At 46.6% G+C, this 25,777-nt stretch overlaps 3 protein-coding genes across 4 annotated transcripts; 1 reads left to right on the forward strand and 2 right to left on the reverse strand.

Annotated features, from left to right (window-relative positions):
• Nucleotides 1-141: 141 nt before the first annotated feature.
• ccar2 (cell cycle and apoptosis regulator 2) lies at nt 142-10,342 on the reverse strand. The gene is made up of 20 exons (XM_049019869.1): nt 10,100-10,342; nt 8,884-8,949; nt 8,108-8,193; nt 7,605-7,719; nt 7,183-7,324; nt 6,827-6,941; nt 5,994-6,137; nt 5,694-5,904; nt 5,401-5,514; nt 5,139-5,302; nt 4,641-4,779; nt 4,360-4,491; nt 3,458-3,595; nt 3,029-3,221; nt 2,682-2,755; nt 2,396-2,530; nt 2,170-2,287; nt 1,675-1,872; nt 1,281-1,453; nt 142-884 (listed from the first exon to the last, which is right to left on the reverse strand). Exons 2-20 carry the CDS (start codon nt 8,893-8,895, stop codon nt 837-839), a joined length of 2,451 nt encoding a protein of 816 aa, XP_048875826.1. The 5' UTR covers nt 8,896-8,949; nt 10,100-10,342; the 3' UTR covers nt 142-836.
• A 48-nt stretch (nt 10,343-10,390) lies between these two features.
• ddx56 (DEAD (Asp-Glu-Ala-Asp) box helicase 56) lies at nt 10,391-15,710 on the forward strand. Its single transcript, XM_049019870.1, has 14 exons — nt 10,391-10,561; nt 10,746-10,907; nt 11,179-11,333; nt 11,572-11,742; nt 12,083-12,173; nt 12,712-12,953; nt 13,148-13,279; nt 13,501-13,614; nt 13,734-13,828; nt 14,088-14,161; nt 14,373-14,462; nt 14,561-14,666; nt 14,748-14,848; nt 15,023-15,710. Exons 1-14 carry the CDS (start codon nt 10,505-10,507, stop codon nt 15,110-15,112), a joined length of 1,680 nt encoding a protein of 559 aa, XP_048875827.1. The 5' UTR covers nt 10,391-10,504; the 3' UTR covers nt 15,113-15,710.
• sb:cb288 (uncharacterized) lies at nt 15,570-20,675 on the reverse strand. 2 transcript variants are annotated; one of them, XM_049019872.1, is made up of 6 exons: nt 20,440-20,675; nt 18,904-18,955; nt 17,641-17,709; nt 17,378-17,414; nt 16,410-16,494; nt 15,570-16,225 (listed from the first exon to the last, which is right to left on the reverse strand). In XM_049019872.1, the coding sequence occupies exons 1-6, from the start codon at nt 20,582-20,584 to the stop codon at nt 16,206-16,208; spliced, it is 408 nt and encodes a 135-aa protein (XP_048875829.1). In that variant the 5' UTR covers nt 20,585-20,675; the 3' UTR covers nt 15,570-16,205. The 2 variants fall into 2 exon arrangements, with proteins under 2 accessions (XP_048875829.1, XP_048875830.1); XM_049019873.1 differs by lacking the exon at nt 17,378-17,414.
• Nucleotides 20,676-25,777: the final 5,102 nt, after the last annotated feature.

Below are 25,777 nucleotides of genomic sequence, written 5' to 3' on the forward strand. Positions count from 1 at the left end.
GGAATCTACCAGCAAAATAAAACATAAAATGACTGGTATAACTATAGACGGGCCAGTGCGGTTCTTGATGACCGATTAAATCGTTTCTGATCCTTTAACTGGTGGAATACCGAAACTGCCACATATATAAAATAAACATACCACAATCAAATGAGTTTATTCAACACGTCCACATTTCCAAAAAATGGCAAAATGTTTGTGGTAACGTTCCCATAAAAGGTGAAATGACTAAATAGTCCCGCTGTTTTGGAGCACTTTAATATAGAAATAGCAGACGTTTCGGATAGTTTAAATCCAATGCTTCTTCAGGGGTCGGACACTTAGAGTGCACATACAAATATACGTTTTGATTAAGAAAACGAGTGAATAAACATTAGTCCTCCCCAACTTAAATGGGGAAAAAATAAAATAACATTAAACTGCCCTGGTATCTCAACACCATAATCCAAAAACTCAGAATAAAAAGCCTAAACAAGAATTATGAATTAATCACAGCCACTGAATATCCTACACCTTAATAATTCTGTACAGTTTTAAAAGCAGTGAATGACCTCTGTCTCACAAAACGTCACGGCCTTAGCTGTCTGACAGAAGCATACGGCTATTAGCTTTTGTTTTTACAGGAACTGACGTTATACTTGATTTTTATTCTTGACATGACATTTTCTCCTGTTCCTTTACCCACAGATGTTTCTTTTCAGTACACTAGCTGCATAATATTGTTAAGCATGAGTTTGTCGGAGCACGTGGATGTGACTGGAAATGCCCCCCCGTCCGGCCGCCTCTGCGGGGCTCGGCGCAGCTCTATCCAGGGTCCCGTCGGCACGGCCCCCCCCTCAGGCTTTCTCCTCCCCGTCGCTCCACGCCTCTGTCAGGCTGGTGGTCTGTCCGACAGAAACACACACAGAACAGGCCACAGTGGATGAGGGAGTGGACTCTGATAGGTGCCAAGGTTCCACTCCTGTACCTTAGAGCCGTGTTTCCCAATCCGCTCCTCTGGGACTCAAAGCTGGTCCATGTTTTGCTCCTTCTGAGCCCCCTGCCAGACAGTCCACATTGTAGCTGGGAGGAAGCATAAATGTGAACTGTCTGGCAGGGAGCTCGGAAGGAGCAAAAACGTGGACCGTCAGTGGGTCCCTGAGGACCAGACTGGGAGACACTGCCTTAGAACAAGGTCCTGAACCTTAGTTTCAATAAATTATCCAGCAATATCAAATGGGGAAGTCACTTTGGAACGGCTGCTGACTAAAACGTCACTGCTGGGGCTCCCTGGGCTTCACCTTATCCACCAGCTTCTGCATGGTCTCGATGACTGTGATCATGTGACCGGCGTTCTCCTTCAGACTCCGTTCGTAGGCTGCGTTCCGCCTCTCCGCCCGCTCCAACTGCTCCTGCAGGTCCTCCTGGCCCTCCCGCAGGGCTGACAGGGTGGCGGCCCCCGCTTCCAGCTCCGCTGGTGGGAGGGGTCGGAGGAGGTACATTAGCACCCACACTTCATGCATTTCAGTTAATTGAAATACTAAATCTGAAAGCACATCTGCTTTCTTGAAATGGACGTTTTCCTGTCTGTGTAGGAGAATGTAGACAAATGCAGCCACTAGAGGGTGCCCTTCTCATGTTTAAACAAGCAGCAACTGCATCAAATAGCAGCAGTGAAGAGATGGGTTGCATTACTCAGTCTGGCCTGCAGGGAGGCGACACACTGCACCAGCCCCTGGCATTTGGTCTCCCCTTTTTGCAGGGACTGTAGAAGGTTGGGAATGTTGAGCACAGTCCCCTTGTGAGTCACCACGTCCACGTTGCTGTTCCCACCGGATCGCCGGGTGGAAACGCCACACTTTGATGGGGCTGAAGGCAAGAGGGCAGTATTTCCTAGGGAAAAAAAAAGCCATGCAACTAGATCACATGAAATCCCATTTTGCGAGTTCACCGGAAGTTTGAATGTTGTGTTTTATGCTTTTACAAACAAGCTTATAGCAAGTTTATTATGCTCAAGTGGTAATAATTGGAAATTTTGACTGAGCAATTCAGGTTAAGTACATCTCATAAGGTATTCAGGGCCTCTCCAGGGATGTGATCCAGCAACCTTCCGGGTTACCAGTGTGCCACCTGCTGCCCAAGCTCTCTGAATAGTGACAGTGCACGTATCGCGCAGGATAGTGCTCGAACCTTGTGCCGTGGGGTCCGTCCTTAGCTGCTCTGGCTCCTGAGGCTGCTCCCAACGGGCAGCCAGTTTCCGGTAGTGACACTGCCCTCCTATGGCTACCTTGCTCACCAGCGCCTTTGCCTGGCAGACAGAGATTCAGCGGATCACTACACTACAGGTGTAATGCTAAGTAGCTGGAGTATCACGCACAAGCTATGTGGAGCAGGAAAGGACCCATGGCATCATCACCTGGCCGGGAGTGAGGTGGAGCCCCAGCGAAAGCAGAATGTCCTGCAGGTCCGCTTCCCTCAGGCTGCCAGCCAGCGGTCGGTCGAAGAAGACCCAGGCCAGCAGCACGGAGCGGGGCAAGACCACGATCCCATCCTGCAGGAGACACGATCGCAGTCTCACACTCCCACCCAGTCACACAGCAGCATGCGTCATTACGAATTTCAGCCGACTGGTCCGTCCTGCTCCGCTCCAGGACCACGCCTGTAAATTCCCATGTCAGTACAGATGAACAGGAAACGCTTACGCCCTCCTTGGCAGCACTACCCTCCACATTAGACGGTGCTGCAGGCTGCGTCTTCCCCTCCTCTCCCGTCGTCCCTGCAGAGGTAGGAAAATTTCAGGCAAAAAAGAATGACATCCCAATTATCTATTATTAGGTGTTATGTATCAGAATACACACGTACATCAATCTTGCCTAATGACACTTTAAATAACAATAATCAGCATCATCATCCATCTACTAACTGCTGAAAGAGCACGTCTTAGAAGTGCTACTATACCCGATTGTTGTATTAGTATTATATCAGAATAGCGGATGACGTCACAGTAAGACCCAGACTGATCATGGATGCTGGCACTCTTTCCACTCACTGCTTTCCCTCTCTTTCTTTTCCTCCCTGTGGCCCTGGTCCCTCTCCTCCGCCTCCTCGTCCGTGTCCTCGTCCGCCTGGTCCTCCTCACTCTCCCCATCGTCTTCCCTCTGCTGACGGCCCAGTTTCCAGTTGCGGTCCTTTGAGCCGCTTCTTGTCCGGGCTCGTCCAGCCTGCTTCTGCAGCTCCTCCTCCTAGCCACCAGAGGGAGACGTTTCAAAAGCAGGGAGCTGAAAGGAGGGCCTTTGTTTTGCAAAGACATAACCAGGAAATAATGTGTAATTTTATTTTCTCAACCGTGTCGTGCTTTTTGTTTCACTTTTGCTTGAGGAAATAATATCAAAGCTCTATTAAAGACAACAACCATTACAATCAGTGTATCAAAATACAAGTGGTCAGTGTGTCCCTGACCCATGGGTACAGGCTATACCGTGGAAGGCGCTCGGCCGTCCTCCCCCTCTGCAGTCCTGGCACGGGGGCTCTGGGGCAGCCGGCACAAACTGCCATGGAGCTTGAGGCCAAAGTCTCTCTGCAGTATCTCACTGAGTAGCTCCGCCATCAGGCCCACCTGCGGGGGGGACCGAGCCAGAGGGAGAGAGAGAGAGGGAGAGGGAGAGAAAGAGAGAGGGAGAGAGGGAGAGCGCACATGTGAGGTCATGCTCTGCACACGCACGGCGCTCCTAATCGTGACTCATTATCCATTATCCGCTGATCTGCATCTCACAGCAGCTCGGAGGCGCTGAACCGTGTCCTCACACCCCCTGATCGGTGGGACGGACTCCAGCACCCAGCTCTGTGTAGGAAAAGCTTGCATGTTTTCTCAGAACTGCACAGGATTCCCGATGAATCTGTGTCTCTAAATTGCTCACACTTTGTGTGTGTTTGTGGGGGGGGGGATGTGCCCTGCGTCTTTCACTGTGCCTCCTGGGACGGGCTCCAAGCACCACGACCCTGTACTGGATAAGCAGTTACAGAAAATGGATGGATGTGTGCATTTTATATTCATTAGCTGTTGCATAATCCATGTCTTGGCAATAAAGAGTAATTCGCTTTCGCTTCTGTTCTTACTGGAGTTGTTCTGTATAAAGAACTCTGTTCAGCCATTTGTCATTTTTCTGGCAACATTCCTTTGCCCCCCCACCCCCCCCCCGCCAACACATGATTGGTTGCTGCAGATCACATGACAGTGAGTGCCGATCACATGATCATGCTGTAGGCCTGATGGGTGTCCAAGGCTGCCCTGATTTTTAGTTATGCTCTGCAGCATTCCAGGACGGTGGTGTTCACACACACACACACACACACACACACACACTTTGAGGCAGGAAATACCTCGAAGGCATCCGCCGACTGGGAGCTTCGGGGCTCCAGCAGCGAGGAGAGGGGCTGCACTGAGAGGTTCATCCGAGGACAGGGGTGCAGAAGCAGGGACGGATCCGCGGGGAGGGGGGGCTGCACCTCATCCTGGGAGAGGAAGGGTGTGAAAGTGTGATAACAGCAACCTGGAAGGGCAGCCACTGCTGGGAGACAAACCAGCACTATGGGTCCAAGCAGCAGGCCGTCATCAGCGAGTCACACGCGGGTCGGTGCAGCCAAACGAGAGCGTCACAGACCTCCTTCTGGCCGTCCGCCTTGGTCCTCAGCGCCTCCCACTCCTCCACCCCGGGGACGACGCGCCAAATGTCCGGCAGGAATAACACTGTGGTCTCCGCTTCGCCATCATGCAGGTACCTCACTTCTGCGATCCTGTGCCTGTGCAAGACGTCCAGGGAGCTCACACATAAAATTATGGCAAAGGGCAATTCGCTAACTCCAATCAGCCTCAGCGTGTTTTTGGACTGTGGGGGTAAATGGAGTCCCTGGAGGAAACCCCACGACGACCGGGGAAGAACATGCGAACTCCACACACATGGAGTCCTGGTGGGGACTCAAACCCTAGTTCCAGATGTGAGGCAACAATGCTAACCACCCCTCATTTCATTCATAAGCGCCTCCCTCTACATCTATCAGTTTAAAATTCATTCCAGGAATCAGCTCACTGACTAACACTCCACCTACTGGCTATCATAAACAGTGCAGCAGCCAATCAGAATCCAGCCAGGGATGCCCACCATTGATTGCAGGGGCCCAGGTCCAGTCCCGCCTGTTCTTTGACACACCGGACCGCAGTACGAATGAGGGAGAGCGGGTCTTTGGCGGGACTGGCCCCATCCGCCTGCGAGAGCCAACGGCCTCCGAGGATCCGGAATTCCCCCCCGCATTCGGCCAGCAGGAACTGTGGTGCAGACAAACAGAAGGACGAACCTCTAAAGCAAGCATCTAAACACCAGAAGCACATAAACATGGGGTGGATAAGTATCAATGACCGCAAACCTTAATAAGTGTGGTAGGGTGCACAGCGCCCCCTTGTGCCTTCTGCGGCACTTGTGAGAGGCCACAGCAGCGCTGGTACAGCTCCTCTACACCGGGCATGGACAGCAATATCACCTGAGGAGGAAGACACACATGCTGAATATACACTATATATATTCATTCATATTTAATATGAAATATTAAATTCATAATTCATATTTATGACTAACCTTGTGGGGTTTCATCACCCCCCCCAGCACATGAACCTGTGGGAAGGACCAGCTGACTACCTAAGTGTGTCGGATGTGCATTACCTTGGCAGTGTAGGCGGAGTCAGAGGTGGATGTGGGCGTGGCCTGCGCCGAAGGCTGGGGGAAGCCAATGTGGAAGCGGCAAGGACCGGAGAGAATGAAGCTGTGGTCAGGGGAGAAGCTCTCGGTCCAGGAGAGCTGAAGGTGGAAGAAGTTGTCGGGGAGGGGCAGGTGGGGGTAGCGCCTACGCATCTCTAAGCTGTCACACGCAGAGCTGGGGGGGGCAGGGACACAGGCACACGTTAATAAACGGCTCCCTTTAGTAAAAGCACCGGATGCCATGTTAGTCTCCTGGCAAACTACCTGTCTCTGGGAAAGCGGGAGAAGAGGGGGCAGCTCTGGGCAGCAGGGGGCACACTCTTCTTCACAGCCCCCTCCTCCGGCATACCCCTCCAGCGACGCCTTTTCTGGTGTAGGCCATCACCCCCCCAAGGGCCTCCGTCCTCCCTGCGATTGGGGTTTGGGGAAAGGCGGTGAGGCGTGGGGACAAGGATGCAGGCGCAGGAGCAGAAGAAACCTCTCAAGCAGGAAGGTTTTCATGTGACCAAACTGTGACGATCAGCCTGAGCCAAATCTCTCGCATACGAATAATTCAGCATCACTGCTTGTCAGTATTACACTTTTTTGTTAAGAAAATATCTTTTTTTTTTTTTTTTAATGGAAAAACTTTGCGTCTGTCTTCGGATATATTACAAGCTCTTCAATAATGGTTTATTTTAATGAAAAGCAATTTCCCCAGTTTCTTTTTAAATGCATCACGCGCAAGGAATCGATTTACATGTCGCAGTACAGCTGGCGTGTGCCGTCATTGTCTTTAAGCGGATTCTTTATTGCGTCTCCAATAAAAGGGACAATTTCTATCCTGCAGAGACACTTACAAGTGAATCAGAATCTAGTGAGTGCGCACACACACACACACACACACACACACACACACACACACACACACACACACACACACACACACACACACACACACACACACACACACACACACACACACACACACACACACACACACACACCTGTATAGCCAGAAACTCCATTAGATCTGCACCGTGCGGACGGCCTGCAGTGACACAGCGGCTACAAGCACAGCACAGGCCCGTAGCAGCGTGAGGTCCGACCGCACTCACCAGCGCCCCCCGCGGCGGCTCCCCATCCCCTCGTTGTGTCTCTTCCTGTTGGCGCTGCCCCATCCATCGAACGGTGCCCCCCACGGAGCTTGGAGGGGAGTCTGCAGCAAACCAGCTGAAAGAGAGCGAGAGACAGAGATGTGCAACATATGGTCGCAAGGAATAATTACTCAGCGTCATGATAGGTACATAAAACGTTCATATAAATCACATTTTCGCAAGATTTTAAAAACATATTGGCTATTTATTTCATATTTTTAGCCACCCAAAACAACATACAACTTTATTTTGGCCGAGTTCAGATTTCCCTTCGTTAAACCTTAACACCACAGGCAGTGTGGGTCACTAGCACTCACGTTTCGGGGGTGTCTGCTGCATGTTGGGTATGAGTGGGGGTATTTTGGGGGATTTGAGCAGGGGTTGCGGCTTATTTCCCAGAATCCCTGGCTTCTGGCTTGGCGCCATAGATGGCAGAAGGGGGGGCGGAGATTTGAATGGCTGGAGGAAGAACAAAACTTAATCATAAGGTGGAAAAAAAACAGTACTTTGCCTTTCTGTGTACAATACATTACTATTCTATAGAGGGATCTTCCCAGGCTCCCCAAAAATACATCAAACATACTCAAGACGACAGCAGCTACAGGGAAGAAAAACTGTGAAAAGGCTCCAGAATCTCTCCGTTCAGGAATAACCGCGAGTGGAATGAAGCAGTGAGGCAGGTTCATTGTGCAGTTGTACTCCAACGTGTTCACTTTGGGGTCTTGAACTGGTAACCTACCTGGCCATTGAGGACCTGAACCCTCTGCGCGGTCCAGCTGACGGATACAGATGGATCAAGCACTGCCTTCACCAGCACCTTCTCCCCCAGCTGGGGTATCCGGCCCACCACCACACTGGGAACAGGTGACACGGCAATGGGAGGGTTAGCTCACTCTTACGAGTCTTTTCCAAAGTAAAATCTCTTGCATCCGAGTTTGGAGCCCGCGTCAGTAACGGGCTATCAAGATAAAAATGCAAAGTAATAAATCACAACAACAAGAAACGTTGTATTCATACCAACAAAATGTTATTAATATCTAAAGAGAGCCACGATTGCAATCACTGGTATATCCCAAAGGCTGTGGGTTTGGTTTCAACATCGGTAGGGACAAAATCAGCCTGAATCCCCCACCCACCTAAACACTCCACAAATATCAGTATGTCTCTACCCTCCACGCCCAGATCTACACCCAACAAAAACATCAGAAAGGTTTTCGTATTTTTCCTGATGAAGATTCTTACCTCATCTGAAAGTGCACTTCCTGATCGACCATCCCAAAGTGGTCCTGCAGCTGAGTGACAACGCCGGTGAAGACACGCTGCTTCAACTGAGGCAAATACAAAATCTCAGTGAACCTCCTGCCACCCAACTCCTTGGAGATGGAGACCAATCAGAATCAGAATCCCAATCATTCGCAGAATGCTGGGAATTCTCTGTTAATTTCCATAAAGTTTCCAACTTTTCCAAAACTCGCCAGCTTAACTTCCCACGGAATGGAAGGTTTCTGGAAAGTTTCCAGAAATTCACTGCCCCTTTGCAACCGTAGACCAATCCCAAACCTTTTGCTCCCCAGGTGTGTTAAATTCAGATCAATGGCACCAGCTAACACCACACCTAGCCACCAACAGGTGATCAGCACAGTAAAACAGCTAGCTGCTATAACACACGTCACCAAGAGCATCCAGACGCAATGCCAGCCTAATGCACCACGCCTATGAGGCACGGTGAGCGTCACCTGCCAAGTGCATTACTATCTTTACATACAACAGGTTCAGGCCAGGTAACCTATGATGTTACCAACACAACACAAACCAGTGCATCTGCAAATATTTACACTCAAACTCAACTCGCTTTTGTCTGAATGAAATAAAATGAGCACCCTTTAGTAATGACTAATTTTACTGAGATGAGGTTTAAATTTGCTTGTAAACTGGGTGTTTCTGCAGGAGTTCTGAAAGAGGGTATGGCTGGCAAGGGAAAAATAAAAAATGTAAAAAAGAGAGAGAGAGACACTAACCTGCGCCTCCATGGCCACGGATTTGGCACCAACACGAGGAAGAATTTCAGGGGTCCTTGGGGGTCTCTGGAAGGTATTGAAACTGGCTTGATTTGGTACACTTCTCACATTAAACAGCTTTCCAGCACCCAAAATAAAGTATCAAATCATTAAAGACTATGTTAACTCTCTCAAATTAACAGCTTGGCCCACAGTGCCCCCCATCCCCCACAGGTGAGGCTTCGGGAGTGGTTCCCAGCTGGATCTCCGTATTGCCCGTGGTTAGTCACACAGCTGTTACTCAACTCTGCTTTTCACAACTAAATCACTCCCTTGTATAATGCGCTGCAGGGAAAGCCCGCACACGTTTATGCGTAACATTCATTCTGGCCCCAGCCCAAAAATGCCTGAAAATGTCATGTGCCGATAAGCCTGGGTCATCAAACCCGAAGCGCTGCCACACGTAGCTGGTTTAACCAGCACTGGGGGATACGGTCCGCTTAAAGTGATCCTCCAGCAAAACTCAGCTCACAGTCGCAAAATAATTATCAGATCCAGTAATAATCATCACTGATTGCTTGTTATATTTGCTATTTTTCTTAGATTTGCGGTTAATATTAACAATAATACAGACCCACAGCCAGACAAGCAAGAGAGCTTTTGCAAGAATAGTTAGAGTGCATAAAAATGATCGCACACCAGGAAATGCCAGCTAACTAATTGCTTACCCCCCATAATAGTAAATAAGTGACTGGCTGTAGCTGTAGAGTTTAATACGCGATTTGAATGGAAACACGAATGTGACTTTCAGTCGCACGCAAATCCGCGATTGCAGTACGTAGCTCGTCGCTTAGCCACATTTAAAGATGCAGGGAAACCTGCTGCCTCGCCAACTGAACAGTATGACAAAGAGGGTCGCCAGCTGCCGGAAAACAGCCGCACGGGAAAGACTCGCAAGTTACCGAGCCCGCAAGTTACTGGGCTTGATGGAAACCAGCCATTATTCCCAGAGGCTGGAATAATGGGGCAGATGTGGTGACGACTCAATGCAGCTAACCGCGTTCACGCTGACAGTAAAAATCTGCCCACTGAGCGATCCCTCTCAGCTAGCTAAGAAACTTACAAAAAGATCCACCCTGGTTTCCGAAAATTGTGGACGGTCTAAACGCCACCCTGGCTAAAAGGACAGGATTTCATTTAGACGGTAAAGTTTGAAAGGCAACGCGGCGCAACTCACTTCTGGGCTGCTCAGGATCCGGTGACGCTTCCTCTTCCTCGCAGTTGCTTTTGTTTATTTAGGGACAAAGTGGATCAGGAACCACACTAATCCACATTGTCCGCTTTGTCAAAAACACTCTACCGCCCCCTAGAGACCGATTCGTCACTGCTCTGAAGCACAAACTCAGTTTTCGTCGACCGCCTTCCCCAAATCGATCATTTCGCCTCTTTGTTTGGATAAACGCGGCAGTCCTTTCTGCTCACATCTGAGCGACGCAATCGTGAAGGAGGGACAAACATATATATTTAAATATATTTTAACCCGACAACAGGGATGTACCAGGGGATCCTTAATTGACGTAGGACCGTCTTTGTGCGTCATTTCCGCCTGACCCGGCAGTGCCGAGGCACACGTGGAGGAGTGATGGCTGCTGACAAGCTGCAGTTTCATGAGATGGGTCTGGAGGATCGCCTCTTAAAGGTATGCGGATGCGCTTTCGTGATAGAAACAGTGATTTATTTACCCTGTAAAGTTTACTGCTGACTGCTCGACCAAATACCGCTACATAATAATAACCGGTGAGCTGAAGTTGTCGAACGATCGGCTCCAGTGGTCGATATGTACCCGCGATGCAGTGATGTATTTCAACTAAATAACTGTGTAGGCGCTGGCGGACTTGGGTTGGGCGCAACCCACGCTGATTCAAGAAAAGGCGATCCCTCTTGCTCTGGACGGGAAGGACCTCCTGGCCCGGGCGCGGACTGGCTCCGGTAAAACCGCAGCTTACGGGATTCCAGTTATCCAACGAATACTGACTTCTAAACAGGTAGGCGACGCCACGCTTCTAAACACTAGATTTCTAAAGAAAATAAGCCAGTTGACTTTAGCTTCTATTTAGCAAAGTTAAATTTCAATTGTATTGGGTTATTTTATGAAGAATTTTCATTCTGTTTATTTTGCTCATGTCCTTCAGTTGCTTGAGTGTTGTCCCTGTTGTTGACAAGTTCTAGTATATGTACCGTTCATTTTCTCAGTCTAAAAGTCTAGTAATCCACATCAAAAGCTTTAGCTGAATTGACTTATGCGTGCTTGTTTAGACGGTGCGCGATCAGGCAGTTCGGGCGCTGATCCTAGTTCCCACCAAGGAGCTGGGTCATCAGGTCCAGACTATGATCCGCCAGCTCATTGCCTACTGCGCCCGGGATGTGAAAGTGGCCGATATCTCCAGCAAGGCTGACCTGTCGGCACAGAGGTTAGTATGACAATGTCATGCATGATGCAGTGGCATTCAAACTGAACTGTAGTAACTTTTGTCATTCATTTTCTAGTTCACTTGAAGGTTGTATACAAATCCCAGAAATGTATTGTTAGAAGTTACTTTGGTTATAATTTTGAAAAAGGAAATTAATCTCTTGTGTGACTATTGAAAGAATGAAAATATCTGAGTCCTTGGGTACATCTGTGGTATGTGATCATGTGACATTCTACAGGCCAATCCTGATGGAGAAGCCAGACATAGTAGTGGGCACACCCTCACGAGTACTGGCTCACCTCAACGCCCAGAACATAACACTTAGCTCGTCACTGGAGACCCTGGTCATCGATGAAGCTGATTTGCTTTTCTCCTTTGGCTTTGAAAGTGACCTCAAGAGTCTGCTATGGTGAGCATGTATTACACGTGGACAGTAACACTATTCCAGGTACAAGGCTATTGGCACCGTTGCTAACACAACCACGGACCATTGTGGCTAACTTACCCGCAGGCCATGGACATTAGTGCTGTTCCTACCATGGCCCAGAGATGCCATTGCCATCCCAGTCACAGAGCAGTCACTGCACGCAAAGTAGCACAGGATCGATCTGAGTGCTAAACACCTTGTGGGAGCTAATGCTAAGCTTCCACAAACGACAGAGCTTCGCGCCATCCCGCGTGTGGCTCTGTGCTCCCGTGGAACCTGGCCGTTTTTGTTCACCCCCGGTTCTTCTGATAAACCTCCTCAGCCACCTTCCCAAGATCTACCAGGCGTTCCTCATGTCTGCCACCCTGAACGAAGACGTCCAGGCTTTGAAGGACCTTGTGCTCCATAACCCAGTAAGTCAGCTTTCTTAGCGCATGCCCCAGGAGGATTTACTTTCGCCAAAACTTGGGAGGAAATAATATTATTATTATTATTATTATTATTATTATTAACAACCTTGTGCCTTCATGCTCTATGATGCCTGCAGTGGACACCGGATATAATGATTAATGATTTTAATGTAATGACAGTAGACTCCTGCTTGGCTTCAGGTGTGTGAGGTTTGATCTAAAGGGGGTGTGTGAGGTTTGATCTAAAGGGGGTGTGTGAGGTTTGATCTAAAGGGGGTGTGTGAGGTTTGATCTAAAGGGGGTGTGTGAGGTTTGATCTAAAGGGGGTGTGTGAGGTTTGATCTAAAGGGGGTGTGTGAGGTTTGATCTAAAGGGGGTGTGTGAGGTTTGATCTAAAGGGGGTGTGTGAGGTTTGATCTAAAGGGGGTGTGTGAGGTTTGATCTAAAGGGGGTGTGTGAGGTTTGATCTAAAGGGGGTGTGTGAGGTTTGATCTAAAGGGGGTGTGTGAGGTTTGATCTAAAGGGGGTGTGTGTCCTGCAGGTGACGCTGAAGCTTCAGGGATCCCAGCTGCCAGACGGCACCCAGCTTCAGCAGTACAGCATTCAGTGTGAAGAAGAGGACAAGTTTTTGCTCATCTACACCCTACTGAAGCTGGGCCTGGTGCGAGGAAAGACGCTGATCTTCGTGGGCTCCATCGACCGCTGCTACCGCCTCAAGCTCTTCCTGGAGCAGTTCAGCATCCCGGCCTGCGTGCTGAACTCGGAGCTTCCCGTCCAATCCAGGTGTGTGGGCGGAGCTTGTGTGGGCGGAGCTTGTGTGGGCGGAGCTCGTGTGGGCGGAGCCGGGTGGAGAGTGATGGGCCATTTTGAATTGGTAGGACTTTGGCTGATGCCTAAGCATGTGAGGCCTTTTCCCCCCAGGGGTCACCAGGGGTCACGATCTTTCCCCATTTTCTCACGTTTCCTCCCAATCCCAGGTGCCACATCATCACCCAGTTCAATCAGGGCTTCTATGATTACATCATCGCCACAGATGAGCAGACCCTGGCCGACCCCACACTGGCGCCTCAGGCAAAGGGCAAGAAGAGGAAGAATGTGGGCAAGGGGAGGTAGGTGTGGCTAACAGCGTTATACAGGAGCATTTAGTATTACCACTCAAGAAGGTTGGCTGTTTAAAGCGTCATAAAGGATGACATCATAGGAAATGGAATTTACACTGGCATCTTGGATGTGATATTACAACTGAGGTTCAGTGTTTTAGCAGAGAATGTGATACATATGGGTGTAGAGCTGTTCAGCACAGGTTCGTGTGCTTTTTGGCTTTTCACAGGGGCAAAGACAAAGAGTATGGTGTGTCCAGGGGTGTTGATTTTCAGAATGTGGCCAATGTCATTAACTTCGACTTCCCCAACAACGTCGATTCCTACATCCATCGTGTTGGCAGGTGAGACGCCAAGACCAGGAACAAACCGGCCTGACTTTGTCGTTGCTTTCAGATGTTGGGTCAGTGTTACAAGAGAGGCTGAAGACCATGTTCTTTGTTTCTAAATGTCTCTCCCTCAGAACTGCACGAGCAGACAACCCTGGCACATCACTGGCCTTTATTTCACACGCAGAGCTCCCCCTGCTGGCTGAAATTCAGGACGCGCTTACAGGAGGTCAGCTAGCAATTTGTGGAACAGTATACTTGCTATTGTCATTTTAAAATATGCGAGACGCTGAGTTTCCTACTTCGAGTTTGTTAGTGTCCCTTGTGATTGAGTGGATCCAGGGTTTGTCCTGTTTCACGCTTCAGCCCAGGTGGCTTCATGACCCAGGTACTGGGCGTTATTTTAGAGCTGTAGATTTCATAAGTTCTATGGATCAGTAAATGTCTGGCTTGGGGCTGAAATTTGACTGGTTGCTTTTTCTCCCCAGATAATGAAAACTGTGCTTTGAAACCATATGCATTTAAGATGGAGGAAATAGAGGGATTCAGGTATAGATGTCGGGTAAGACTGCCAACAGCTTTGTCCTTCACAAGAGTGAGCATGTGCAGAACACGGTGCGCGGTGAATGACTCGTGAGCACCGTCCGTATCCGTTCCGGAAGTGCACACACATGCGCAGGATAAGCAAGGTTCTGCCACAGATGCGTTTCTGCCACATTTGGCTTCGTGTGCTTCTCGAACCTTTGGCTGATCCTGTGTCACCATCTCGCTAGGATGCCATGAGGTCAGTCACAAAGCAAGCCATCAAGGAGGCCAGGCTGAAGGAGATAAAGCAGGAGCTGCTCAATTCTGAGAAGCTCAAGGTAAGGGGGGGGTGTGGAGCACCATGTACCTTTTGATGACCATGATCGCAGCCCGTGAGACATGGTGGTCATGTGACTGACACTCGTGCTCCATGCAGACCTACTTCGAGGACAATCCCCGCGACCTGCAGCTGCTGCGTCACGATAAGGACCTGCACCCAGCCATCATCAAGCCCCACCTGAAGAACGTTCCGGAATACCTCAGTGAGCCATCGAACGTCAGCTTCTTTTCTCATTGTCCTGCTGGAATGTGTCAATAATGATCACGTCTGCCTTTTTTTTAAGTCCCTGCTGCATTGAAGGGCGTGGTCCGTCCCGTCACCGGCCGAAAGAAGCACAAACGTTTAAGAGCCACCCCCCTCAGTGTGACGAAGACCAAGTTCAAGGTGAGAAGCTGCCTTGGGTCCAAAACAGCGTGGGAGATACTTATACATTTTTTGCCCTATTTCCCTTGATGCATAATTGGCCTGACCCACACCCCCCAATCAGTGGTTATTGCTGGTGTCATTGTATGCTTTACCTAGTTAAGGAACACTTGCTCACACTCGAGCCTGTTGCAGGGTCACCGCAAAGGTGCAAATCCACTGAAGAACTTCCGCTGTGCTACTAAAAGGGCCAAGAGAGGCGCCGGCAAGGCGGGAAAATCCTAAACTCATGAGCAGCTGCGCAGCCATGCCAGCCAATCAGAGGAGCGCTTCCGGGGATCAGCTGCAATGTTCCACTTCCTTGGACAGGGACTGAAATTCCAGGATGAGCTTTTTTTTGTGTGTTGAAAGCCTGAAATCTAACATCTGCTTTGGGAAGAAGAGACTGCAGCCTTGGACGCTGATAAATATGATTTAGCACGATGGGAATATCAATCCTTTTGCGCAGACATTTCATTTATGACTGACTGAATTACCCAGTGCGAGGTGAAATTCTGTATCCCTCCAGCTACGTCAGGGCTGTTACTGGCAGATGGAGTGATGCTATTGGACTGTAGCTTCTAAAAGCTCAAATCAGCACATGGTTAGATGTTTGGACACCCTGCCGGCGGCCATGTGGGGTATGACATACCGTATAGAAAGAGATTTACACCGTGCCTGGGATGTTAACTCCCCACATTACTATGATGTATAACTATTTATCTGTACATTCTTTTTTCATTTTGGAAAACAATATATAACTGGCCAAAAAGTGACAGCTGAGCAGGCCTGAAGTTCACAAGTTGCAAAATCTAACAGAAATAAACACATTTTGCTACCGCTGGCTGCCGTTTCTCCTTCCGCGTCACACAGCATATGCATCTCAGCACTGACATTTCAGGAGCCCGGTTAAGGTTACAGCAACACAGTCCAGCATACAAGCAACCTAAGAGCAATACGCTGCATATCCTCACGTCAAGACGGTGATCAGTAGGGATTGTGGCTGTAGCCCAGGGGACTCGCCGTTCATCTCGGCTCCTGAGCAGCACCAGCAGACCAACGTCTTTGCGGCGGCTGTACGACGAGCTGTTTTGCTCGCATCACCAGCCGGATACATTTAAGCAGGAAGAATGAGCTCCAACTTCAGTCCAGTTGCTATGGAGACGTACCACAGCAGGTCAGCCATACGGTGAAAGGCGCTATAAAGGACTCCTGTGCAGGACCCCCTAGCCCACGTGACCCAGAGTCCGCTCGGAGGGCTGGACATGAACATCCACAGCAAATGCCCCCCCCCCTCCCGGCCCCCCTCAGCACAGCTGTTCCCTCTGTTCATGAATCTTCACCTTTCTCTTCTCTTTCCTAAAATAAAAAACATGAAAACAAAAAACACAGAAACAGTTACATTTCAAGCCATTAAAAAAAATGTGTAACATCAGAACATTTATAGACTGCGCATAATCCCAGTCACTGCCTTCCCTCATTATATGCTTTTTGCTTTAACTTTGGGGTTACAGTTTGTGGGTGGGTGGGGGCTTGATCTTACTTTCTGGGAGGGGTCCCCATGCACTTCCACAGCACTGCATAGAGGGCCAGCAGGAGGCTGATGAACACCGCCGCGGCAATCCCACCTGCACGCATAAATGGCATCCCCATTAAACCCTTCTGCTCGGTATACAGCTCTAATGCAGTTCTTTAAAAGACGGAGGCCTTCAGCTATCAGGCACGGTCACCATGATCAAATTTCAGGATTGTTCAGGGGGGTATGAGTAATGGTGGGCCTCCGAAAGCCATTACGGTCCATTTTAAGAAATACATCTAATGTCGAAGGTAAACATGCTACTAATTAGAACAGTTCTACTTACACACCCATAGGTGGCAGTAGAGAGGCAGTCTGATAACTGGGTCTGGATTCCAAAAAAAGGCTATATAAGGAAAATCTTTGGGGTATCCAGACCGGCCGAGTCAAAAGCATAGAAAATCCTGCAGAAAATGGTAATAGAAGCTTCTGATAACAGTGCAAACTCGACTATACAGGAATGTGGGAGTCAATGTTCACCAAGCCCACACAGCGGACCAGTCACTGTATTTTAAAGGGGGGGGGGGGGGGGGCTCAAAGATTACAGAAGGAAAGTCTAGCATCGGATTCCCAACACACCAACTGCCACTCGCCTCAGAAAATGTTAAAAGCGGTTTAAAAATAACCATATTCCATGAGAATGTGTCCCTTGATTTTTAATTATGCAGCTTTAACAGCCATATAAAAGGTGTCATGAAGGGAATACACAGCACAGTGCTGTTACACACCCCGCGATATCAACTTAATACTTCAGTTAGCCTGTGAGTTTATCTGTGACAAAGCCTGACGTTTCACAGCAATGGTGCCAGAGGTTCAGAACACATTCTAAGTGACTCTACATAGTTCACAGAAAGGCAGAGCCCAGTGTGAACAGACCCTATGTGGGTAAAAACTAACACCGAATCTGGACATAATATTCTGCGAGTCGACTTAACCTTGAGCAGAAGTTCCAGCTTCTGTGTGATCAGGCACCTGGATATGGAACAGAATGTAACCAAAGAGTGGCACTGCATACGTCACCTGAGCACAGCCCTATTAGGCAGGAAGAGGAAGAGGGGAGACAAGAATGCAGTGTCTGTGTTTGCAGCCTTCGCCCTCCTAGTCTGCTGAGACAGTGCTACCATCTTAGCCCAGATCGGCATCAAGCTACAGAACGAAAATGGGGAGAATGAGCAGAGCAGGCAGCCTTGCTATTTACCAGGGATGATGCCGCTTCCCCCGTCCACTGGGGGTGCAGTTTGAGAAGGGTCCACTGTTGCCAAGGAACCTGGGAAAAACATATGAGAGGGTAATCGCGGGTCAAAGGTCACAGTTCACTCCCTCCTTCCGTGCTATAACCTGACACCACAGAGGTGTCAACATGCCGAACATAAATTCTGTTCAAAAATATATAAAATCAATCATCACAGCTGCCACCATACCTACAGATCAGCAAGAGTTCTGCTTCAAATGGCGGGGGGGGAATTACTGTGAGTCTCAAGAATTATTTTTGTATTATTCCATCATCTGAAAGCTCCACCCCCCCATCCCAAAAAAGCACTTTCCCTGACTTTAGAGGATGCAGTGAGCACTGGAGTAATATGAGTCCTGAAAAGATCTTGTCTAAAGAGCATAAGAGTAGAAATCGTCACAGGGAGCCTTTCATCCCTGCCGAACAAACACAGAAACAAAGAAGAGAAATTTGTTTTTGCCGTAGTCATTTTTGATTTTACAGCCAGGAGAAATTTGCCTAAAATACAGCCAAAAAGTACAATCTCCTTTTTTTAGGAACCGGACGATCAGCCGGTCAAAAACCACCGGGAAACCTACTATTTTAACAGACAAATACTACAGAACATACTACAACAGACTCATTTAAATGTCACACTCAATAAACAGACAGAGCTAAATGATGCAGGATGCTTTCCTTGAACATTCCAACCACATAAATATGAGATTCAACCAACATTCATGGCTGGTATAGTACATGGAACACGATTCTGCTAAGCACTTTGTCACAATGGTATTACATAAATAAATCAAATCTTCTAGCCCTCGCCAACTAAAAATAGCAATTAGCAAAAATGCGATAGTCAAGCTGCTTCTGGCTGATCTACAGGAGGTGTGACCACCTCTGAGAGAGGAATTTGGGGGGTGTGGAGTGTTCAGGAACCAAGGCATCAGAAATGATCCAAGAGAAGCTACTGCTGGTGCTCATTAGCTGGAAATGTGCCTTATACTTCTAACAATCTATAGTTTCATTCTACAGTGTGGAAAAACCATTTACGAATTGAGAATATTAAAGACTGCTACCAGTATTTCCAGCACTGGGCATTCCAGTGCTCCACCTCAAGGTTCAACCCCAGACGGACAGTCTTTGCTCCAGTTACATGTGACTGAAGAGCCCACGTGTGCGCTAAACGGCTAACTGCTCGGAGAAGCGAGAACTCAGAGTTGAAGAGCAACCCATACAGATGCTCACCATTGCCATGCACTGCAAAGAGGGGGCCTCCAGGTGATGGTAGGAACACCCCCTGAAATGCAAGGACAGAGATTGGGTCAAAGGTCTCGCCTGCAAAGTGGGAGGGGTCACATAGCTCTCCACTGGCAGCTAAAAACTGCAACTTCTCTGGAAACTCAAAGAGACCCATCCGGCAGATGGACAGGACATAAAAACTGGTATTTCCTTCATTCACAAGTGCACACTTGCTGGAGACTCATAATTGCTTCCGTAGAAATGGTCTCCCGTCAGACACAAACTAGCGCAGCACATCTAGTGGAAAATGGGTTTATGGCAGGAGAGCAAAAATTTCCCCACCGATTTCCAGGGTCTTTAAACAGACGTTACTACTAGCCTCCTAGATGTTGAAAAATTTTAGTAAACATTAACCAAGAATCCAATTAGCTGATGGAAAAAATGCAAATACTTTAAAGTCTGAAGATAACCTTGCATTTGCAGCCAGTACTGCAGCCTAAAAATTGCGCAATTTGTCAGTTTCCCCCGTTGCACATTAGGCCATAATGACAGTGTTTGTCAGTGGACGAGGATCCCGTGTAAAGTACTTTTAACTTGAGGCAGGTAGACGGGAACGGTCCTAAAGAGTAGTTACGTGTGTGAAAACATTGCGGAAAGTGCAGGGTCCATAGGACATTTCTCATTTAGCGATGAGCCCAGAGATGTGTAATGCAGCGACTGGGACCATGGCCTCCGGACGTAATAAAACTTTGTGTCTCCTCCTATCCTGCTTAAATTTGCGCATACGAAGACTGCAAACAGATGGACTTCGGCGGCGCCCCCCCCAAATGTTAAATTATACACAGAACATTAATTAAACTACCCGTGTTAAAAGTTAGTCAATACAACATGTTCAGTTCTGCTCCCAGTTACTGGAGAAAATGTTACGGATGCAAGTGGCACTTAAATATGCGGATCGTTTAATTAGCATAGCTTAGAATAGCTACGGAATAAAACGTTTTCGTGCCCAGTTGCAGGTCCTGCGTTTATCTCACACCCACCAGCGTTCAGCGGCGGTTCTGCTTATCCATGTTCAGCCGTAAACTTTTTAAAACGTGCGCTGACGCGGCTGGATTACATTTCTTAAAGTTTACTTACGGTCTGACAATGACAATTTGAAATACATAAACGATTAAAAAAATTGCTCTTCAGAAAACGCCTTTCCAAATGCCCCCGTTTCCGAATAATTCCTTTTGAAATTAGACTCAGATATTTTAAACAGATATTTTGATCAAAATTGATCAGTCGTAGCCTTATTTTCATTCCGTGACTTATGCATATATTAAATAAATAGACACAGCGATAAGGGATGAATGATTTAATAAAATATAAGTTTTGTATAGACAATAGCATTGATCATAAGTTACTGTTTATAATATAGTTTTAATTTGTATTTTTGAAAGCTTGCAGGAGGATACCGCGCATGAAAAGATCGGAAGCAATTCTATAATTTTACAAATTAAATCCAGTTTTTTCTAACAGGTTTCCCCGTTGCCACCTTACCGGCTCCGAAGAAGCGTCGCTCTTGTTCTTCGCCTCCGCCCGCATGTTCGTGCTGCCCCGCTGCGGATCTCGCCTCATCCCCACTCCCGCATCTCTGCGCTGCTCCGATACGCCGCAGAGCTCGAGGAAGCCCCCCGCAATCCATTGCGCAAAGTCAGGTAAACCCAACTGATTAAAACGACTGGATATCGACGTCTTACGACCAGACGTTTGGGATGATCGATATTCCAGCTAGGTGGAGCTTATATGCGATTCCTGGCGTTGGTCGAAAGACAACTAACTACAACATAATTAAATTTATTAGGTTACAACGGGGTCTAAGAGTATTGATTGATTTAAGGCAAATGAGTTGCAGGTATCTCAGGTACTTGCTGAAGTGTTATCCTGAGTCTTTAATAACTATATAGCTGCGGTACAGTTATAAAACGTGACACAAACTCCTATGCTTCGACCGCTAGAACATTACGTTAACAAGGTTCACTCTACTTTGGATAAAATCGCCACATTAATGAGTGTAATTCCATGGATATTTTAGTAGTCATGTTTGAGGTCAGTAGTGGGTTTTGAGATGGCTATATGGTGCCTCAGTGTGTTGCTTGTAATTTATATGAACGTTTTGCATGGTGTGGATGTCCTGGCTCGTGAACAGTGGGCACTGAATAACAAGGACCATTTTTAGCAACAAATGGAGACAGTATTTAATGCTATACAATGTCAATCATACACAATATGGACAAAAGTATTGGGACACACCTCTCAAGCATTGAATTCAGGTGTTTCATTCAGAGCCATTGCCACCAACTTTGTTCCATCTCTGTGTGAACAGTTTGGGGAAGAGGCCCTGTTCTGTTCCCGAATGAGTGCGTCCCATGGCAAAGCAAGGTCCCTAAAGACATGGAGTATGTTTCCCGAAGCCTTCTTAATGCTAGGCCATTCGTAAGCTCAGTCTTCTAACACAGGACTTACGAATGATATATCATTCATGTCATATCATCAGGCTTTAGGAAACTTACCCATGGTTGGTTGAGTTTGGTGTGGAAGAACTTGACTGGCCTGCACAGAGCCCTGACCTCAACCTCAGTGAACACCTCTGGAATGAACTAGAACGGAGATTGTGAGCCAGGCCTTCACGTTCAACATCAGTGCCTGACCTCACAAATGCTCTTCTGGATAAATGGGCAAACATTCACACATACATGTTCCTAGAAGAGAGGCATCTGCTAAAGCTGCAAAGGCGGGAGGGGAATGTGATGTCATAAAAGTTCCTGTAGGTAATGAGCAGATGTCCCAATACTTTTGTTCTTAAATTGTACCTTTGACCATTGGACTCTACAAGAAGTCACCCTAGGGTAGGTGGGGGGGCAGCCAACTGTCTGAGTGGATCTGAACTGGTTACACGCATTTCACATTCACAGCACATTGCAAAACCCACCATGCGATTCTGTTTATTTCTGAGCCGTTACTATGGAATTCTGTGTAATACTTCAGCTGTCGTTCTTTGCACTGTTACCGTTTATTTATCATTTTTCTTAATTAATGTATAAACATGTGTAAACTAATGGTACTAGATTATCAAATTACTGAAGTAATACTACGTTTTTAAATTAATTGTAAAATCTGAGCATCTATGTGTCCATTAAGATGAACTGAAATATCAGAAAACTTTACAATTCACCAATGGGCATTTGAGCCGATGCAAAATGTAATTATGAAAATCATTATAAGAATGCATGTTTATTTCAGTTCATTCATTTAGTTCCTACCTGGCGACAGCAGAACATACAGTTGAGGCCAAAATTATTAGCCCCCCTGGAATCATGGAACATTTTCCTAAACTTCTTCCCAAAGTTTGCAACATTGATGAAACTTGATATAATCAAACACCCACCAGTGCTATTTACTAGCTTTTGATACATTTTGTAATATAAAATATATTTTTAGTCTTGCTTTATATCAAATATAGTAAAAAATGGGGTGGTCAAAAATATTAGCCCCATGTTAATGTTTGCTTTCAAAACACACCTACAGTAATGAACCAATCAGCTTTGACACCACACCTGTGCAATAAATTGGCTTCCCAACAACACCTGCAGTCAATTGGCATCCTAACAACACTCAATCAGCATAAAAAGACTCCCAAGGAACAGGGCTCTTGAACACATGAGAGGGACTACTGTTACTGACCATGCCAAAGACAAAGGAAATCAGTCTGGAGCTCAGAAAGAAGATAACAGAGGCTCATGATAAGGGGCAAGGCTACACTGCCATTTCAAAGCGATTCACAGTGTCTAGAACTGCTGTACGTTGCATCATTGCCAAGTACAAGGAGACAAATTCTATTAGAAACAAACCTGGCCGTGGCCGTAAGCGCAAGATTTGAAGAACTCTGGAGAGAAAAATAGTCAGAGATGCCAGCAAGGAACCCCGGACATCTGCCAAGATGATTGTTGCTGACCTGGCCTCTTCTGGAGTTGATGTTTCAAGGAACACAGTTGTGAGGGCTCTTCACCGTGGTGGGCTTCACGGCCATCGTCCCCGAAGAACCCCTTTACTCAAAGAGCGGCACATCACAGCCCGACTGAGGTTTGCCCGTGAACATTTGAAATGTAAAGATGATTTTTTGGAAGTCTGTGCTTTGGTCTGATGAGACTAAACTAGAACTGTTTGGGCACATGGATGTTGCTTATGTTTGGCAAAGAAAGGGACAGGCCTTCAACCCTAGGAACACAGTTGCCACAGTTAAACATGGTGGTGGGAGCATCATGCTGTGGGGCTGTGCGAATAAAGGCACAGGGAGCCTCAGGCACAGGGAGCCTTGTTCGGGTGCATGGCATCATGAAAAAAGAATTATGTTGACATTCTGAGGGAGAATATGCAGAAATCTGCTCGTAGTCTAGGCTTAGGTCGTCACTGGGTCTTCCAACAAGACAATGACCCAAAGCATGCATCAAAATTAGTTCAACAGTTTTTCAAGGATACCAAAACCAAGATCTTGGAGTGGCCCTCAGAGCCCAGACCTCAATCCCATTGAGAATCTGTGGCGAGTGCTCAAAGTGAATGTCCATGCTCGGAAACCGCGCAATTTGGACCAGCTAGAACAATTTGCAATGGAGGAATGGACCAAAATCCCTCAGGAGACCTGTGCTAATCTAGTAAAGACCTACTCTAATAGATTGTTGTCAGTTATGGCTCAAAAAGAGTAGAGTATTGACTATTAATGGGCATGGGGCTAATAATTTTGGCCACCCCATTTTTTTACTATATTTGATATAAAGCAAGACTAAAAATATATTTTATATTACAAAATGTATCAAAAGCTAGTAAATAGCACTGGTGGGTGTTTGATTATATCAAGTTTCATCAATGTTGCAAACTTTGGGAAGAAGTTTAGGAAAATGTTCCATGATTCCAGGGGGGCTAATAATTTTGGCCTCAACTGTACATATGCGATTTTCCAACACACAAAAAAACCTTATACAAACTCAGACAACCTAAAACAGTTCATATCCTTTATTTAAACAAGATTGCAAGGTACATAAACAGCAATTAAGAAAAGCCAATACTAAAATAAAACTATCCAAAGATGTGTTTGGAAAAAAAAAAAAGAATAAAAGAAAACTACAAGCGAATGTGTATTAATTTTATTATACAAAATGGAGTGGATCAGTACTGCCAAACTCAGGGCGCCCACTTCATTAGGGGGAGCATATTAATAAAGTATCGTCGCATTTGACCATAAAGTAGAATTTGGCACGTCTCCACATGGACTGTCTGGGGGTCCCCAAGGACCGGGGGGGGGGGGGGACACTGATTTGCAGCATGATCAATAAACAGTAGACAAATCAACAAAAGACTTAGCAGGACAACTTGAGACAGAGAGATGATGTCGTCTGATACACTACAGGATGAGCAGCTTCACACCGGTGCCCATCACCAGGCCAAAAAAGTTCTGACAAGTAGTTTTAGTTTTTAAGGAAATTTAATAGACACATTACATAGTTAATACCAAACATTACGTCGATTCTATAAATCAATTTAGAGATGCAAGTACAAATAAGGTAGTGTGTTACGCCACATTTCCATACAATTCCACTTTCAATGTAAATAAACCCAAATCGAGCTGGGAATGCCGTGTATATGCAGGAATTAGTCTGGGAAAATCACTAGACGTTATTCGAATAGGGGGTCAAATATTTAATAGAAGCCATGTGGGCTAAAACAAAAACAAACAAATATGAAAACAGAAATACTGCTCAAATACTAACATTTGAGCTTATTTATGCATTTAACGTAACCTGAATGAATGTACGCAATTGCAAGCTATTTTTCACGCCCTACGGCTGAAGCAAAACCCTGGGTATTTTTGTCGAGGGTCAAATCCCGAAGTTAACACAAAAAACACACACACACACACACACACACACACACAGGCCATATTGAGCGGTATGGTCAGTTTTACCAACACAAAGCACTGTTGCCCAGGTCATTTTACAGCAGTGTCTTAGACGACCCCAAGACGCATTTTTTTGTCGTTTTTAAACAGCGTGTATAATGTGTACGGACACCAAGGGACTCACTCACACACCAAATACCAGCACATTGAGCCAATGGAAAGATGAAGCTTGTATTAAAGGCATTAGATGCACGAAACATTTTCATAATTACACTACAGACTTTAAAAAAAAAAAAGTTTCACCGTTCAATTTCAAATTGCCTTTATTTCTCATGAAATTACCTTATTAATTTTAACCATTAAGATGCGTCTCAAAAATAATGTTTCTCCCCAACACCGGGACCCAAAGTTGCTCCAAGAAGCAGCAAAGAATCATCCTTTAATGAGGATCCATGTTTAGAGAATATTTCCAAAATTGTCAGTGTAGATTATATTTGTCCTGTGTCCTGATTTTATCATTAACATTTGTCTACTAGGATAAACTAAACCGATTGAAAACGAGGTTTAACATTCCTCCATATCAAATGACAAAATTCTGCTCTTTATTTTTCAGTGGAAAAAAATCCATCCATCCATCCATCTTGGGGCAGATTTTACGACGGCCTGGGCAAACGCATCAACGGTTGAACATTTTGCTATAATGAAGCAATTTTCCCTTAAACTGGCACTTAAGAAACCTGATGGTTTCACTGCTAATCATTAAGCTCAACTGAGCTGTTGATGGAATCAGTTCCGTGATTTTGGTGAATCAAGTATTTGTGGATGTGCTGGTTATATATAAACTAAATTAAATTGTTTAACCATCAATAAGCAGTCTACAGTTAATCAGTAAGTACAACATTTAGATAATAAGCTCACTCATGTTACTTATTACATGTTAAAAAT

The sequence above is a fragment of the Brienomyrus brachyistius genome, chromosome 7 (genome assembly GCF_023856365.1).
Source record: "Brienomyrus brachyistius isolate T26 chromosome 7, BBRACH_0.4, whole genome shotgun sequence".
In the NCBI taxonomy this organism is placed as follows: domain Eukaryota; kingdom Metazoa; phylum Chordata; class Actinopteri; order Osteoglossiformes; family Mormyridae; genus Brienomyrus; species Brienomyrus brachyistius.